We start from the raw sequence: 16,552 nt of genomic DNA, 5'->3' as shown, positions 1-16,552 counted from the left end.
AATTGAGTTTATATTAGACAATAATATTCTTCAACTAATTATCGTCAAACTATCCTGATTGATTTTTTAGAGGAACCACCAATTGAACTTAAAGTAGAAAAATATCCTAGTCACAATGAAATAAATAGAAAATGATTTATTTGAAAGACCATATCGGGGCAAAATTTTGTCTCATGAATCAAATGAATGTTCTTAAGTATGTTTAACATTCTTGAGTACCTCAATTTATCCTAGAAATGTTCATTACATAATCTGTAATTGACAAAAGTATGTCAAGGAAATTTTTACGTCCAAATTTAATCATATTTAGACGATTAAATGCTATTTTTCAAATGCTTTATGTTTAGTTAATCCTAATTTACTATTGACAAAATAACTAACTGTTCTTCTAAGCTTTTGACAGTGTACCAAGAGATTGGTCGAACCATGTATGAAAAAGATATTGAAAAAGCAGATGATGATTCTTTCTTAAGAGAAAATAAACTCCTTCATTGATTTTCCCCCGTTCAATCTTAAAAGGACTGCAATATGAAACCACCTTTTACGGTAGAAAGCCTATTCCTCCCTTGCTATTCATGCATTTACTTATATATATATATTTATATATTTGCGTTTACATATATTAGCATAAAACCCTACCCTCTTTTAAAGGACTCTTTGTAACTTGAGAAGTACAGCTATTAGCCATTTTAATCCTTTCACAATACATTAAGTTTCAATCATAATTGTTAGGATTTCATCCAAGTATAAATTAAACAAGACACTAAGTAGTAGTTCTGCAATATACATATTAGGTCATATATAATTTTTTTATACAATAACAAATTTTGTTTGACAATTATATATTGAATATTATGTTTGGACGTCTGATCATTGATGTACGAAAAAACATGGGAAAATCATCCTTCTTTCTTTTCTTTTTTTCATAGCATATTAAATACACCTTTAGGCTATAAATAATGTTTTGGCCACTCTACTCCCCCCTCATTTAACCCTCTCTCCAACAATCTCAATAAATAGACAATTATACCTATTTAATCCCTTGGAAAAAACGTATATAAGAAATACATACCTATACGCAAAAACGTAGCAATGTGAATCCTGGGGCATACATATGTAGATGATTAAAAAATGTATGTTGATAATTATCGCCTACTTACCTTTAATTACTATTAGTAGTTGTATATAGGTATATATATAGCTACGTATATCTAGAAGCTATGACTACAACTACGTAAACAGTTCATTTATATAGGTAGGGACAGAGGCTCCATAATTAAAAATCATTAAACAATCTTAAAATTCAGCAAAAGTATTTCATAGAGGGTTGGTTATCACTGATGTAACATATTGTATAATGAACAACCTTATACATCATTGAAAAGGTTGTATCGGTTTTGAATAGGGGACATAAAATTGGTTCCATCCGTCCCTTATCAGGTGCAAAAAATGCATCAAATTTTAAAGCACCTCTAAAATGTATCGTTTTCAGAAATTTTCTTATTGATTATATCTTTGTTTACCAATTGAATTAGTTGAGTAAAACTTTAAATATATGTCATGTAAGAAAATAATTTGCCATTAAACTTAACTATTTATATTTAAATTATTTATTATTCCTATAAAAATTAGCGAAGATTGTTTGATAAAGACCTCACTGATTGATATCAATGAGGACTTCATATAATATATATTTTTTTATGGGGCGGTTTTTGTGTTTGATTCCGAACTACCCTGAAGTGAAGGACAGGACAAAACAAGACGTCAAAATTTTAGCACAAATACATCCTTATTTTTTAATACACGTTACAGATTACATAATACGCAGATATATATAGTTATTAGGATTATATTGATTCTTAATATGGGGCTTCAAATCTCTCTTGTTTCTGTCATTTGTCCTGAAAGTCGTCACAAATTTGGAAGAATTATCAAGATATCATTAATTTCACTAATATTACAGTCAAGTACATCAGTTCACCAATTGGATTAGCCTAGTAAAACTGAAGTATCTTCCATGCACGAACATTGCCATTGTTCTTGATGGAGGTGAACCTATGATTTTGTTATTTAGTAGAGATTGCTCTATTAGTTGTATTTTACGTCTGATTTAGAAGAGTCCTATAGATTTTGGATAACACTGCATCACTAACAGTTAATAAACAAAATGGACACAATGTAAGAAAACTTCATTTAATGGCTTTTAAAATGGAGGAAAAACAAAATTACACTGTTGTAGGTAATGCAAGGGTTGTTATTCTAAAAGTTGAATGTCTCCAAGATGGTCAAAATGATGACATCGCGTGAAAAAGCTCTATTTTGTATCTACATATTTTTTTTTTTACTTATGAGAGTCAAAACATTTTGACAGTTTTTTTGTCTTCCTTTTAATTATAATCAAGTGACATAATAGACTGTTGTTCTTGTTATTGACCTACGAAATATCAGCCTCGGGACAGAGATCCCCCTCTCTCTGTCATCCTTATCATCGTCCTCATAATTAGCTCTGTTGAATAGGAATTGCAACGTGATACTATGCAAGAAATGGATTTATCTATTAAAAATAGGAAAAAAAAATTATTTAAAGAAAAAGAAACAAATTGGATTTTAACGAAATTTTATAATAATTAACATATTTTAAGATAGCGGTCGAGGAGGTTGATGATAATGGCGATTAAGAGGTTGGCGCCAGAATTGTTGTTTTTGCTGTTATCATTATTTTTGAGTGTGTTATTATTACCCCTTTCTTATAATTTTGAATGGATAAGAAAAATATCTGTTAAAATGGTTGGGGTCCTTTTTTCTTTTTCTTTTTTGTAGTATCCGATTGTCAAAATACATAATTATGAATTACTCATAATTATGTATCCTTCTTCATTCATTTACAACGTGTTTCCAAGGGAACTTTTTTTTAAATGGCTGAAGAAACAGAGTTTTAAAATACTTTTTAAGTGTAGGTGTTGACCCTTTTAAATCCTTTAAATAGCTGTCAAAAACTATGTTCTAAGTGACATTTGATTGTAGTACTTCCTTTGAAGTATATTAAAGTGATTCATCTCAGTAATTTTGAATATCCAAAAAGGATTTAAAAGAAATGATTTAGTAGGAGGTGTTGTGACATGCAACTAAGTAAGCGGATTTGACGTCCCAATCTCTCTTTGGTGAATAAAATAAACCTTTTTAGAAAAGAAAATCTTCTCAAAAAGTATTTAATCATTCTTGATCTAATGTACAGCTGAAAGTTAGGCTATGAAAGCTTCGTAAAGAATTGTCAAAACATATGTATACATATATCAAAAAGAAAGAGAGAAAATTGACACTTATTTCCGGAGTGAAAAACACAACGGACTCCGTTTTGAAATGGAATTGAAAGCCAGTGTATGATCTCCCAACAAGTAGTTGCTCTATGTATAATAGGGAGGAGATCTACCACTCCACCCCTTAGAAACAACTCCGAATTTAACTACAAACATACATACTATATATGTATGTATCATAGAATGAACAACGAATACAAACACCAAACGATGTATCACGCTCTACATAAGGCGAACGAACGAACGCGAAACACACGCCCTCAATTCATTGAGTTAAAACCGTGGTTCTCATTTCATTTTTGAAAGGCAAGAGGAAACACTTCCGACGTAAAAAAAAAAAGAGAAGAAGAAAAGCCGGACTTTCTTCCTAAATCACACCATATGATCGATCCTCTCCTCAGCTACCCCTCATGGAATCTCTTAGTAATCTCTGGACACGTGAATTAGAAGACCGTGCTGAAGAAGTACGACTTTGTCTCTCAGGACACTGGAATCGTCTGGATCAACCTGAGATCTCTCACGACGATCGGACTTCGCTCCTACAATGGATCCATGATTTGTGTTTAAAAGAACGTGATGAGAGTTTGGACACACGCTATAAAATCCCTGTCATGGCTGTAGATATCCTAGATAAGTTCTTAAATGTGTGTCGCATAAAGAAATCTCAACTACAGCTGACGGGTGTTGTTTGTGTTTCGTTGGCAAGTAAAATTATTCCTGGTGTACGACTTATTCCTCTTTCGAATCTCATTGGGGCTACTGATGACTCTATCAAGGGTAACGAGGTTAAGGTAATCATTGATTTTTTTTTTTTTAAATCCCATATAAATAATAAATACATACGAGTATGAATAAAAAATAATGTGATTTCGTAAAAATTAATTATAAATTTAAAATAGATAGTAATCTTTGTCTTCGTTCATAGAATATTTGCCATTTTTTCTCTAGCCGTTGGGAAATAACTTTCCCGCCATATCATAGATGGCGCTGAACTCTAACGGCTTTTAATAAACTTGAAAATAAGAAGAAGAATTTACCTTAATTTAAAAAGACTGGAATGACGTCATTTCCCGGGGAAAAAATGACATGCTATTAAGACTAACCAAAATTAACTTCTTGTTTTTACTTATAGGCATGGGAACTCCTAGTGCTCTCAAAATTGAATTGGAACTTAGAGTGTGTTATTCCTCAAGACTATTTTGAGAATATCCCTTCGGGTACTATCAATGAGACAATCTTAACCAATGCAAGTCTCATCATTGCCCTTTCCCTCCTGATTAAAGGTCCAAAGAAGGACTGGTATTCCAAGGCAGCTCAAGCATTTGGTTCTCTAAGTCTAGCCCTCAAAGAAGACGATCAAATCCATGAAATCAAATCTGATATCCTTAACTCTGTAGGCCTCACACAAGCCAAGGTTGAGGATACGCGAAATCAGCTTGAGAAAATTATGTGGTCCCTTTTAGGAGCATCATCGCCAAAGAGATTAGAGCCTCAGGATGCTCCATCCTCATCTATATCCCCAGAGTCATCTTCAACCCCAAAGTCCACTCTCCTTCCTCCCAAACGCTCTCCTCTCAAAGAAGTTCGTCAAAGAGTTGCCCCTCGAAAGCGCCTTCAGTCCGAGTTTGATGATGAGGATGATGAATTCGGATGTTGTAACAAGGAGAATAATGATAGTGCCATAGGGTTGAATGCATCAGGTTTGACGGAGATTCCATCCTCTTCGGGAGGATCTGCCTCTTCTTCTGCGCATTCTTCTCCAGACTCTGCTACTTCAGTCAAACTACCACTTCGCCCCAGTTCTTCCTCAGGTGAATTGGATAATTTTTTGAGTACGACCCAAATCTCACCACTTAGGAAATGGTGGTGGGGTGAGTCTTGATTAGAAGTTTTTTACTTCTTTATTTTTGTTTATTCTGAACCCTATTATCTGTGTTAACAAGGAGAGCAACTCTTTGAATCATTGATGTTATATGTATTTACGAATGTTATAAGAATGTTTTAATGTAATTGAAAATGAATATAAATTATATACAGTCCTCCAATTATTGTATCATTATTTTTTATAAGAAAATCCAAATTGATTCCTAATTACCTGATCATTTCTTAAAGCAACAGTCATAAAAATAGAATAGAAAATTCACAAATAGGATCCGCCCTCTAATAAAACCTGTTTCAAAGAGATATGTTTTAAGTAGATATATTTTTATTTTATTTTTTGCTACGCAAAACCATGAAACGTTCTATAATTGGTTGATTAGTTTAACGTTTTTCAAAATATTTCTTCTTCCCGTGGTCATAAAAAAAGACTTCTCAAAGGAGAAAAGGGGGAAGAAACCTCTTACGTAAAAACCAGCCGCAGGTGACGCAAAGTATTTGAGTTTTCTTTCTTCTTATATGCGTCGTTCATCGAGTGTGTTACGGTTGGTAAAATCGACACGAATATCATGTAGAATAATTGAAGCAATACAAATTTATGTTTATACAATTCAAACTTGTTGATATTCATCTTCCTATAGGAAACATAAACGATCTAAATTCCTAATAAAAGTTAATGTTCAAAAATGAGTTAAGGTTGTTGTGTGGAAAGAATTAACATTTTGCTCTTCTCAATTTTTCCATTTCATTTAGCCATGAATAAAAGGAGGCCCATTTGGGGTGTTAGAACATTTAGGATAAATTACAGCCTCTCTCACCCATAAAAGAAATGTGTTCTACATTATTTATATTTGTAGTCTTGAAAATATGTAATATATTTCACAAGCATCCGGTCAATAAAAATGTATACAGAAATAAAATGAAATGAGACAGTGAAACCATTAATTTTCAATCAAACAAATGTGTTTTGCACATATAGTTGTAGGTATGTGTGTTCATATCTATTGTATCGAGTCATGAACAAACTGTTCGTTTAACAGCTTGTATTGTTTCGAAACTAAGCTATGAATGATTTGAACATGAATAAAACCCTATAAGCGCATACATTTTATAAAATAAATAGTTAGTATATGCATAATATGTAAATGCACTTGATAAAGGCTTCATTTCTGTTAAAATCGTTGTATAACAACAGATACATAGCTTAAGGCTAGTAAAAAGGGATGGAATATCCATAGATTTTTTTCTCATTCCCAGTCATAACTAACTCCCAGTCTGTTATAGACATATGTAGGTTTAGGAGATGATAATTTATTAGAGGTCAACTTCAATATTTTGGGACTAGAATTTGTTTCAAAAATATATTTTATTTAAGGACCCTTTTCCATAAAAGCTTTGTTATTTGCTGACATTTTTTAATAAAAAAAAATAGAAGCCGAAAAGTTGCTATTTTTCCTAAATTTGTAGGGTAATTACACCCTCTCGTATGCCAATGGTCGTAGGTACAGTAATACATTGGATGATTAAAATTATCCGAATCTGATCAACAAAACCGACATAAACAAAAACGGACTGTGAATTTGTCTCTTAAAAGTATACAAATTAACTTCTATTAAGTGGCAATTATTTACATGCCTAGTAAAATAAAGAGGATTTTCTTTGTTGGATTATTATTCTAGTCCAAGGCTAGGGGGAGTTTTTAAAGTAACTTAAGGATAAAAATATGTTGTCAATCAATCAATCTTTCTCATTTGAAAACGGACACCCCTAACAATACCGGTTTTACGAGGAAAATCTGAGGCACTTGTCCTAAGTTTCGCGGTTGATTATAAGAAATAGGGCCCATCACATTGTAGATATAGTAAATAATCTACTTTTTTTCTTAAACGTAAACTAAAATAAAGTGTTTGAAAAATAAAGAACCGGCATTAATGAAGTCGAACAAATTTCAAAAATATAAATGCCCCTCGACAAAACAAAAAGGGGGGCTGCATTTAGTCTTTACTCAAGGTAAAACTGGCTTGTTATGGTTTTAGAGAATTTTTTTCCAAAAAAAGGCAACATTCTCAAATTTAAATTTTAAAACTTAGGAAAGAAGTCTTTGTAAATTTATTTTTTGTCTCAGATAACACTTACTTTCAAACCAAAAATGGTATTTTTCTCCAAAACACTCGTAAACTAAATACCCCCGCAATCTGATGTATTACCGTAGATGAAAATAATCGATATAAAAGCGATTTTGTGAGGCGAATTTTTCTTTCCCACCCTAAATATATGTATAAATATAAAATTTGCAATATGTTCGAATTAGATTTTGTTTTTTCGGTAGTTCTGTAAAAATTTAGCAAGTACCTATTTGGAAAACCTTGAAATTTATAACTGTATGGTTGCTTTGACTTTAAAAATTGGAATATGTTAGTCTTGGATTTTAGTCTCATAAGCCTTTATGATTTTTAGTGGACTCAGCTAATTCCGTACTTTAAAGAATAACGACCTGTACTGACCTCAAAGAAATATTTAGAGTGGTGTCAAGGAAAAAGTCGGTCAAGATCAATTATATAAATTGTCGATACCGTCATTTGTTTTTCAAAATTGTAAATATCAACCACAATAACGTCAAATGAATTTAAATCTGTTGCATAAAGCATATTTGTACAACTCATAAATCAGGAATGTAGAGAAAATGAGTCCTTAAATTGAGACCCTAAAAAATTCATTTAAGACCGAACCGAAAAAAAAATTCTTGGACTGAGTCTCAAGATTAGTATGTGCGTACTTTATTGATGATTTTATTGAAACACACAAGTATGAACTCCTCGGTAACTTAAAAGTCTAATAATAATCATTCCATAATGTTCAAGGTCATTTTTTGAATAACCCGACCGATTAGTTTCTCACACGATTATTATATAGCTCCAAGCTATAAAATAATAGTATTATAGGTATATAGAAATATATATACATAATTCCATACTCATTATCAAAAAATAATGATCATAAATTCTTATTAGAGATAAAATAAAAAAAAATGGGGCAGGTACTTACTAACAAGAGATAAAGCATCAATGTAAGCATATATTGAAAAGAATTGAGGTCAAATCAATATTGAACGTCTCACCAATCTTTCTTTTTGAAGGTTAATATTCTGGTCAAGCTGTAATTTGTACATCTTATGACAATCCTGTGCTCATCGTGAATGAATAATGAGTACTATGATATTCGTTTAAGACAATTCAATGCTTTCGTTTTGCAACACTTTATCGTTATCGGCATTGGAGAATCGGTCCTTTTTTTTTTTTTTTTTTTTGTTTGTTTTGGAATTGAGATTGGAATCGGCAAAATAATGTTAATTAGTGGTTATTATTATTTATTACTAGTATTAAACTTTTTATTACTTTCCTCAGCAATAGAAAAAAATAGCTCAACTCACCCCACCCCCAAAAAAAAGAATAAATAAATTTTTGCTTTTTACTAGAAAATTTAATTTATCAATTTTTTTTTCCAAAAAATTAATTTTCTTTGACTAACTATATATTTTTGAAACTTTTCCCCCAAAAAATATAATTTTTGAATTTTTATTTTCAAAAAACTTCATATAAGAAATATAATTTTCTAAATTTTTTCCAAAAAATAATTTTTGTGACAACTGAATATTTTTCAACTTTTTCCCCACAAAATTTCATTTTTTGTGAACAGGTGTGGATTTTGTAAAAATTTTGTGAAAAGCTGTCGATTTTGAAATTATTTTTTCAAAAATTTTAATTTTTTGAGAAAAACCATGTGTTTTTTTAAATTTTATGTGAATAGTTTTGGATTTTTGAATAATTTTTAAATATGATATTGTATGTTTAAATTTATTTTTTGTATGTTTTTTTTTAATCCAAAAGCCAAGCCTTTTTCCCCTAAAATATAATCCTTTGGTATTTTTTAACTATTATTTAAAATATTAAAGAATATGCATTGGGATTTTTTTTTTAATTGTCCCATTAATAATAAAAACTGCAACTGCAAATATTACCATTTTTTTATAAATATATCACTTTTGATAGGGTTTTTCCTTTCCTTCAAAGTAATTGACAATTATTCTCTTAAATTCATCAAAAGTGCAAATTATTATTTATCACTTTTAAATGCTTAATCTCACAATCTGCTTAGAGTACAAGTAATAACTATATAGTACAAAATCCCAACATCTACTCAACATTAATTGGCAAAAATGTTGTCCACATATACAAAAAGAACATTTGTATAGTTTTTTAAGTAAAAATATATGTGTACATATTCATTTCGGCCACCCAATCTTCTACAATATAACTACTTTGTTAAAAAAATGCAAGAGTCTTAATGACTTTGATGTTGACAATAAGGCAAGAACAATGTGAATATCTCTTTAATAATGTTTTCCCCTGCTTTTATTTTTAAGGTGGAGTGAGATTTTTATCCCACTCCCTAACTACAAAACAACATTGCTCCTCTGAGAAATAAAGAAAGAGAGAGAGAAAACCATGTCCTTGAAGTGCCACCAGAAACAAGTTAAATTTAGCTACACTCTATAATTACAATAACAGCTCACAAATCTTTTTTTAAGAAAAAAAAACATGACTTTTTAAATTGTTTGATATTAAAATACTTTATATCTATGTAATAGGTAACTACAAGTGTAGTCCAAAGAATACAATTGACCTTGATTGCAGTTGCTTGATAAACGGTTCAACACTCAACTACACATCTAAAGAAATGGTTTAAATGTGTATGTAATATATTTTTTAAGGTACGAGGGATGTTTATTTCTAAAAAATTTTTAGAAATATGTTAATTTTTTTAAATAATAAATAATTACAAATTTTTTGGTAAACATAAAACTCTAAGTATACAATTAATTGAATTAGTTTTAATTTATAAATTCTAGCGGGTGAACCCGGCATTCCTCAGAGTTATTTGTCAAACTATAACACAAAGTTTCTCAACGCCTTTATCGCCAAGTTTAAAAATTGCAAATACATATAGGGTAAGGATCCAAAACTTATGACTAAATTACGAAAACGTGATTTTTATGTAATCAAGAAAAGATAACTCACAAACAATTTCTGATATGTTAAATATGATATTTAACTTTATTTTTTTGTAAATATACCCTCTTTCATAAGCAATAACAGCCTTGACACGCTGGAGAACAGATTGGCAGTTCTTGAGGATAAAGACCGTGTCCATGACGTATCATGTTATCATGATGGTAGTTCAGAGCGAATCCTAATATTTATAAGAGGTGCGACACACCTTTTTTTCCAAAGTGCCCCAAACTGTGTAGTCCAGGGGATTGAGGTCAGGGCTAGAAGAGGGTCACATGTACGCAGGTTTCTTCAAAAGTCAGTCATATTGTTCCTGCAGAATGGTTATTTTTTTATGTATGGGGCTGTATTAGACTCCATGATGCTATAAGCAGTCCAAATGGAGATACCAAGGGTCACTGCAACCTTCTCGGTACTGACACCTGCGCAGCGAAGATTGCGCATGCATTGCCTTTATATTTTTACAATGAAGGATATGGGATCAAATAAAACTTGTTTAATTTTTTAGCTGTCATTCTGTTGCGCAATGAAACCTCGTAATTAGCTACTACAAGTTTTGGTTCCCACTTTCTATACAAAAGTATTCCTTTAAAATACTATCTGTATTACTTTGGTCTTGCGTTTTTACAATTAACTCTTTAGCATTCCACGTATAACTGATCAGAATAACTTTTTCTGAATATTTTTTAATATGTCACGCTGAGTTTTAGCTACACACGCTCGTTTCTAAACTATTATTTCTTAGATCAAGTAGTAATGCAGTTCTAAAATATTAAGCAGACTACGTTCAAAAATGAGTCCTCCACAGACAGACAAATATATATATATAGACAAACTTTGCTTGATTAATGAGTTAATCTTAATAATATAACATCCTTATTTCCCTCTTCCTAAGGCACTTAGTATTGTAGAAAGATAACAACAATAATAATCAATAAATAAAAAGCCAGATTCTTATGTCTTTGCATAAAAACAATTAAGGACATACGACTTAAAACAACTGTAAGTTATGGAGGCTAGATGTTCTGAAGACTGAGCAATTTTCTCAATTTTAAGAAAAGGAAATAAATAACATTTAGTTCATTTTGGCTTTTGCAGCCAATCCAAATAATAACTTAACGAACTTTTTTATGCGACTCTATAGCATAAAGGACCAACTAAAGGCTACATAGGCACGAGTTAAACATTTTTTAATAATATATTTTATTATGATTATTTCAAAACCACAAGGGTTTTTTTGTGGTAGAGTGGGTTACATACATTCATAATATACCTTTTTATTCACTTTTAATAGGTTTTTTCCCCCTATGTTCTATTCATTATTTTTATTGCTTTTGAGTTCTCGTCTTGTACCCTCTGACATTTATAATTAGATATGTAGGTATAACATCACAGTACTGCTTATGAAATAATCTTAATAATATGTATGAAGAAATGTTAGAGTGTATTATATTGTGGGATTCTTAACTCCATTTTATATTGACAAAAAGGATTGAGTAAGCTGTAAAAGAAAGATATCATGTCTTACTTAAGGTTAGATTTATTCATTGGAATTCTTAATCAGCAATTCTCAAACTAGAAGCTATGACAATAATCTTATAATTACAAGTATTATATTTAAGAGGATGATTTTGGAAGCAACCCCATTGTGAGCAGTGAAGTGTGTTATAATTTCTAGTGGATAATGGAGTGAAATAGTACCACTGTTACACTTGTAATGGCAGGAATATTGGTTAACACAAAAAAAATAAGAATTGTTGCTTGTTAATGTATTGATAATTTAATTGTATGCAAAATATCTCTAAAAATCACAATAGAAGTCATTTCAATATTTACATTTTACTTGTTTCGTTATTTATGTTGTATTTTTAAAGGAATGAATGTACTTTGTGTATTTTATAAACAACAACATATAGTATATAGGAAAATATAACTTGCCTCCAGTGAGGTTTGAACTCACGACCCCTGGTTTACGAGACCAGTGCTCTACCACTGAGCTATAAAGGCATTTGATGGAAAAGATTAATCATATATTAAAATTATTTAACAGTTTTAATAAACAAAAGAATGGCAACACTTGTTTTCAATCAGTGTAAATTTCATTAGAGACCGTCGTCAATATTGTATCTATGTCATATTTATTTGTATCTTATTAGAATAATATCTGGGTATAAGTAAAATTTCAAATATTTTAGGTAATAGACTTCGTATGAAATATCAGATACATAAAACTATATATATTTTTTCATTTATAAAAAAATTTAAATAAAATAAAGCCGGAAACAATGCTTAAAGTCTCAACATTAATTCGTGCAGGTCTCATTCCAACTGAAATTTAAAGGCTTATTGGAGTCTACAATGTGACTGTCTATAACGTGAAAAAGAAGTTCGATTGTGGTGGGAACTTTGAAAGGAAGGAAGGCTCTGGTAAGAAATATATCATCAGGCAGAAATCCTCAAAAACTAGATCAAGAGATACGTAACGGGTGCAATGCAAAATCAAACTCAGGATCTTGGAGTATTTACCACTGCAGTTAATAAAACAGTAGAAAAAAGTGGTGGTACGTCCTTGGTAATGTTGTAGAGGTATTTCTTTACAAACAATATGAAAGAATCCCATCCTCAGCGATGCAAAAAACTTTTAAATTACCTTAACTCTGCCCAGTTCGAAAGAGGATATCTTTTTGGGTAAAAATAAAGTTGTCACCCTACAACCCAGATGCAATCCCCTTTATTATTCATTCTGGCAGCATGTTGAGATGAAGGCATATAAAAACGATATAGGAGTGTGGGGGCTATGAAGGCAGCAATAAATAAGACCTTTAATAAAATTAATCCGTTCTACATCACTTTACGAAAAAGGAATACTGTTATAAACACAGCTAATACTAACTGACTTGAATGAATAAGTACAAAGCACCCTTTAAAATAATTTGTTATAAAATTTATATTTTTATAGTATGAATATTATTTGCAATATGAAGCAATTATTTAAAAAAATTAAACTGTGTATATTTCAAATATACCTGATATGAGACCAGTGCTCAAGCACTGAGCGTATAGGCAATTGGTACCATAAAGAAATCTTATCTAATTTTTTTAACAATTATAATAAACAAGAGTATGTCAACACTTCTATTCAATCACTGTACATTTTAATAGAGACGGTAGACAATATTGTCTCCACGTCATATTCTTTCATTATTCTTGTTTTAGAAAAATACTTGCCGATTTTTAAATGAATCTCTACCTTTTTAAAATCTATTCTACTTCTTAACAATATATCTACATAGTTAATTATCTGTACCTATGATCAAAACTCATCTTATTCGTCATTTGAATTTGTTCTTCTTGATAGGGATCTAAGAAAATTCTACAAAAAAACACAATTTGACAGAAAATTCGCATAAAACTATGTTCATAACAAAACTTACACCTTCTAGTTGGACATTTTTGTTTTACAAACTAATAATATTTCGCCAATATGATATATATATATTTTTTTCTACAAAAATAATAAATTGATTCATGTTTTGATTTTTACTTCCTCTTATAAGAATGGTAAGACAACCTTTTTATCTTCATTAACCAATAAGTTCAATAGATCCATGCCCCCCCATCTTTTATTTATTTTTAATTTATAAATTTAAGGATATTAATTATATAAGCAGTTTTTTAGTTGTTAAATATAACTCCTTTCGGATCAGTTTTTCCAAAAATACTTTAAATATTTGCATATCCGCAGGAATCTGTTTGTCAAAATATGTAAAGAAATTTGACATGTTTCAAAAAGATTGAAATTCATATATGATCAGGTATTCTTCTAAAAAAAGTTAATTAAAGAATATGACGCAGAAACAATGTTGTCAACAGTACCTAATAAAATGTACAGTGATTGAATACAGGTGTTGGCATACTTTCGTTCATAAAAATTGTAAAATTATTTTTTGTACTTTTTCTCGGTAACGTCAATTGCCTTTATAGCTCAGTGGTAGAGCACTGGTCTCGTAAACCAGGGGTCATGAGTTCTAACCTCACTGGAGGCATATATGTCTTTGGCATTCTATTGTTTGAAGTTTATAGACAATATAGTTATTTTTTCTAAGTTTTTTAAGGAATTGTTGACATAATTAATCAAACCTATTTGTTACTAAGATCATTGGAGGATTAAAAAAACCCGTATGATCTAAAAAGAGACTCATTAAAATTAAATAGTATACATAACTTAACATACAATGTATGATGCAAAAGCAACAGTGAATTTGTAAATTCAGGTACAATAACTGTATAAAAATAGATAAGCCCGGGTAATACCTATACATTTGGGATCATCAGTATAACATCAATGTAAAAAATACATTACAAAGACAAGTAGTTACTCATCGGCAAGTTAAATTTATAAAAAGTATTCGGATCTATATTTTAAGATATCTTGAGATTCTTTGAAATAAAGGGATATAAGTAAAAATTACTCGCAGATGTAAAAATACATCTAATTCAACTTTATACACTGGTAGAACCAAGTCTGAAGTTCCATTACCTCTGTATATCCGATTCCAAAAAAATACCGGAAACCCATCCCTAGAACGGGCGTTAATAAAATAATCGATATCCAACTTCTTTCGTTTCTATTATTTTATTCAGTAAAGACTTCACATTAAATTCCTACCTCTCCATTTCGTTTAATCATTAAATAGGTACAATAATGGTGATAATGACTTTTCGGCAAAAAAAAACAAAAAACATTTCTAACATTATTACTACTTCATTTAACGAATTTTTCTTCGTCATTTATATATTGGTATGTATATATATCAAGGTCAGAATAGTCAATGAAATCAACCACACACGAAAAAATATTAATATGTAGTTTTATGAAACCACAGAGAAGATGATGATGAGCTTAGAGCTTATAACCCGTGCTGCTCTTCTTACTATCCACAGCTGTTGACCTAATAATGAAGATGACATGATCTTCTCAATCCTCAAGAAACCGTTGATCTTGAATATTTTCCGTAGTATTAAAAAACTAGTATTGGAAGAATGTATTATTACCTATGTAATATGTATGAAAATCGGGGAATTATTTTTGTAAAGAATCTCAAACGACCTTGAGGAGTCATTATTCCATAAAATCAATTTGGAAGAAAAATATGGTAATTTTTTTAAATAAAATACAATTTCTTTGATGTATTTTTTTAACACTTTTCCTCGAATAATCTGATGTACATACCGACTTAATCATGTTTTGTTTTGTTGAATCGTTCTACATACAATATATGTGCATGCTTTCCCTCTCTGTCAAGATGGATAGCAAAGCCATCTTCCCTGATTATCACACGGACAACATCAACCATTTCAAGAATTCGAAGTAAACAAATGGATGAACAACCCACCAGTAGGTTAATAACTACACCATTTCTCAAAGCTTCCCTCCAACTGATTGTAACTCTGTCTTTCAACTGTATATTTTATCAACTCATTAATATATTAGTGAGTACTATACTATTAATAATACCCATACAAGTATGTCTCTAAGGCATTTGTTGCTTAAATAAACATTTTACGATCGCATTTTTTCATGATGGCTTTTTGCATAACTTTTCTGGGTTTTATATTTTTGCAGAGATGGACTCTCTTTCTCTCTCCATGATCATCATCATCTTGATGATCCCTTGGCTTTTAAAATCAAAGTCAAATGACTTGAGGCAAATATATGGTTCGTTGAGATATTGCTCTGAGGCGTTCCTTTGACCTTTTTTGATCCCCCCAAAATACGTCATTCTTCAAAAATAAAAAGACGAAGATAATATTTCTGTATCAATTTTTTTATATTTTATACATAGGAGGTTCAAATATATGTATGTATTAAAAGCGGTTCAAGTATTAAAAACCTTTTTTGAACCTCTGTGGGATACGAAAAAAAACAACATATTTTTTTTACTTACTTACTTCAGCTACATACAAATGAGAATCATGATCGCTACTTCTCATAATCTCTCCCTACTATACTTTTTTATTATTTTTTTTAAATGAAATAACCCGAAATATTTCATTGATTTCCAAAAAAATAGGTTTTTTATGGAAAATGAACAAGAATGTGGAATGCATCAAATATATGACGTCTATTAATTTGCATTCTTAAATTACATATGGTTACACCAATATAATATTACTTTGACATATATTCGACCTATATAAGTATACTAGCCTTACATGGATAAAAGAATGTTGATAATGATGACTAACTTATTTCCAAAGGTCTAATTAGTCTGTGAAAATAAATGG

At 30.4% G+C, this 16,552-nt stretch overlaps 1 protein-coding gene and 2 non-coding genes across 3 annotated transcripts; 2 read left to right on the top strand and 1 right to left on the bottom strand.

Annotated features, from left to right (window-relative positions):
* Window positions 1-3,607: 3,607 nt before the first annotated feature.
* Window positions 3,608-5,362, top strand: LOC121118724 (G1/S-specific cyclin-D2). Its single transcript, XM_040713313.2, has 2 exons — window positions 3,608-4,108; window positions 4,450-5,362. The coding sequence occupies exons 1-2, from the start codon at window positions 3,728-3,730 to the stop codon at window positions 5,197-5,199; spliced, it is 1,131 nt and encodes a 376-aa protein (XP_040569247.1). The 5' UTR covers window positions 3,608-3,727; the 3' UTR covers window positions 5,200-5,362.
* Window positions 5,363-12,199: 6,837 nt separating this feature from the next.
* TRNAT-CGU (transfer RNA threonine (anticodon CGU)) lies at window positions 12,200-12,271 on the bottom strand. Its single transcript has one exon. It is a non-coding gene; the product is annotated as a tRNA-Thr (tRNA).
* Window positions 12,272-14,238: 1,967 nt separating this feature from the next.
* TRNAT-CGU (transfer RNA threonine (anticodon CGU)) lies at window positions 14,239-14,310 on the top strand. The gene has a single exon. It is a non-coding gene; the product is annotated as a tRNA-Thr (tRNA).
* The last annotated feature ends 2,242 nt before the right edge of the window (window positions 14,311-16,552 follow it).

The sequence above is a fragment of the Lepeophtheirus salmonis genome, chromosome 5 (genome assembly GCF_016086655.4).
Source record: "Lepeophtheirus salmonis chromosome 5, UVic_Lsal_1.4, whole genome shotgun sequence".
Classification (NCBI taxonomy): Eukaryota; Metazoa; Arthropoda; class Copepoda; order Siphonostomatoida; family Caligidae; genus Lepeophtheirus; species Lepeophtheirus salmonis.
This window is presented reverse-complemented; position numbering and strand designations above follow the sequence as displayed.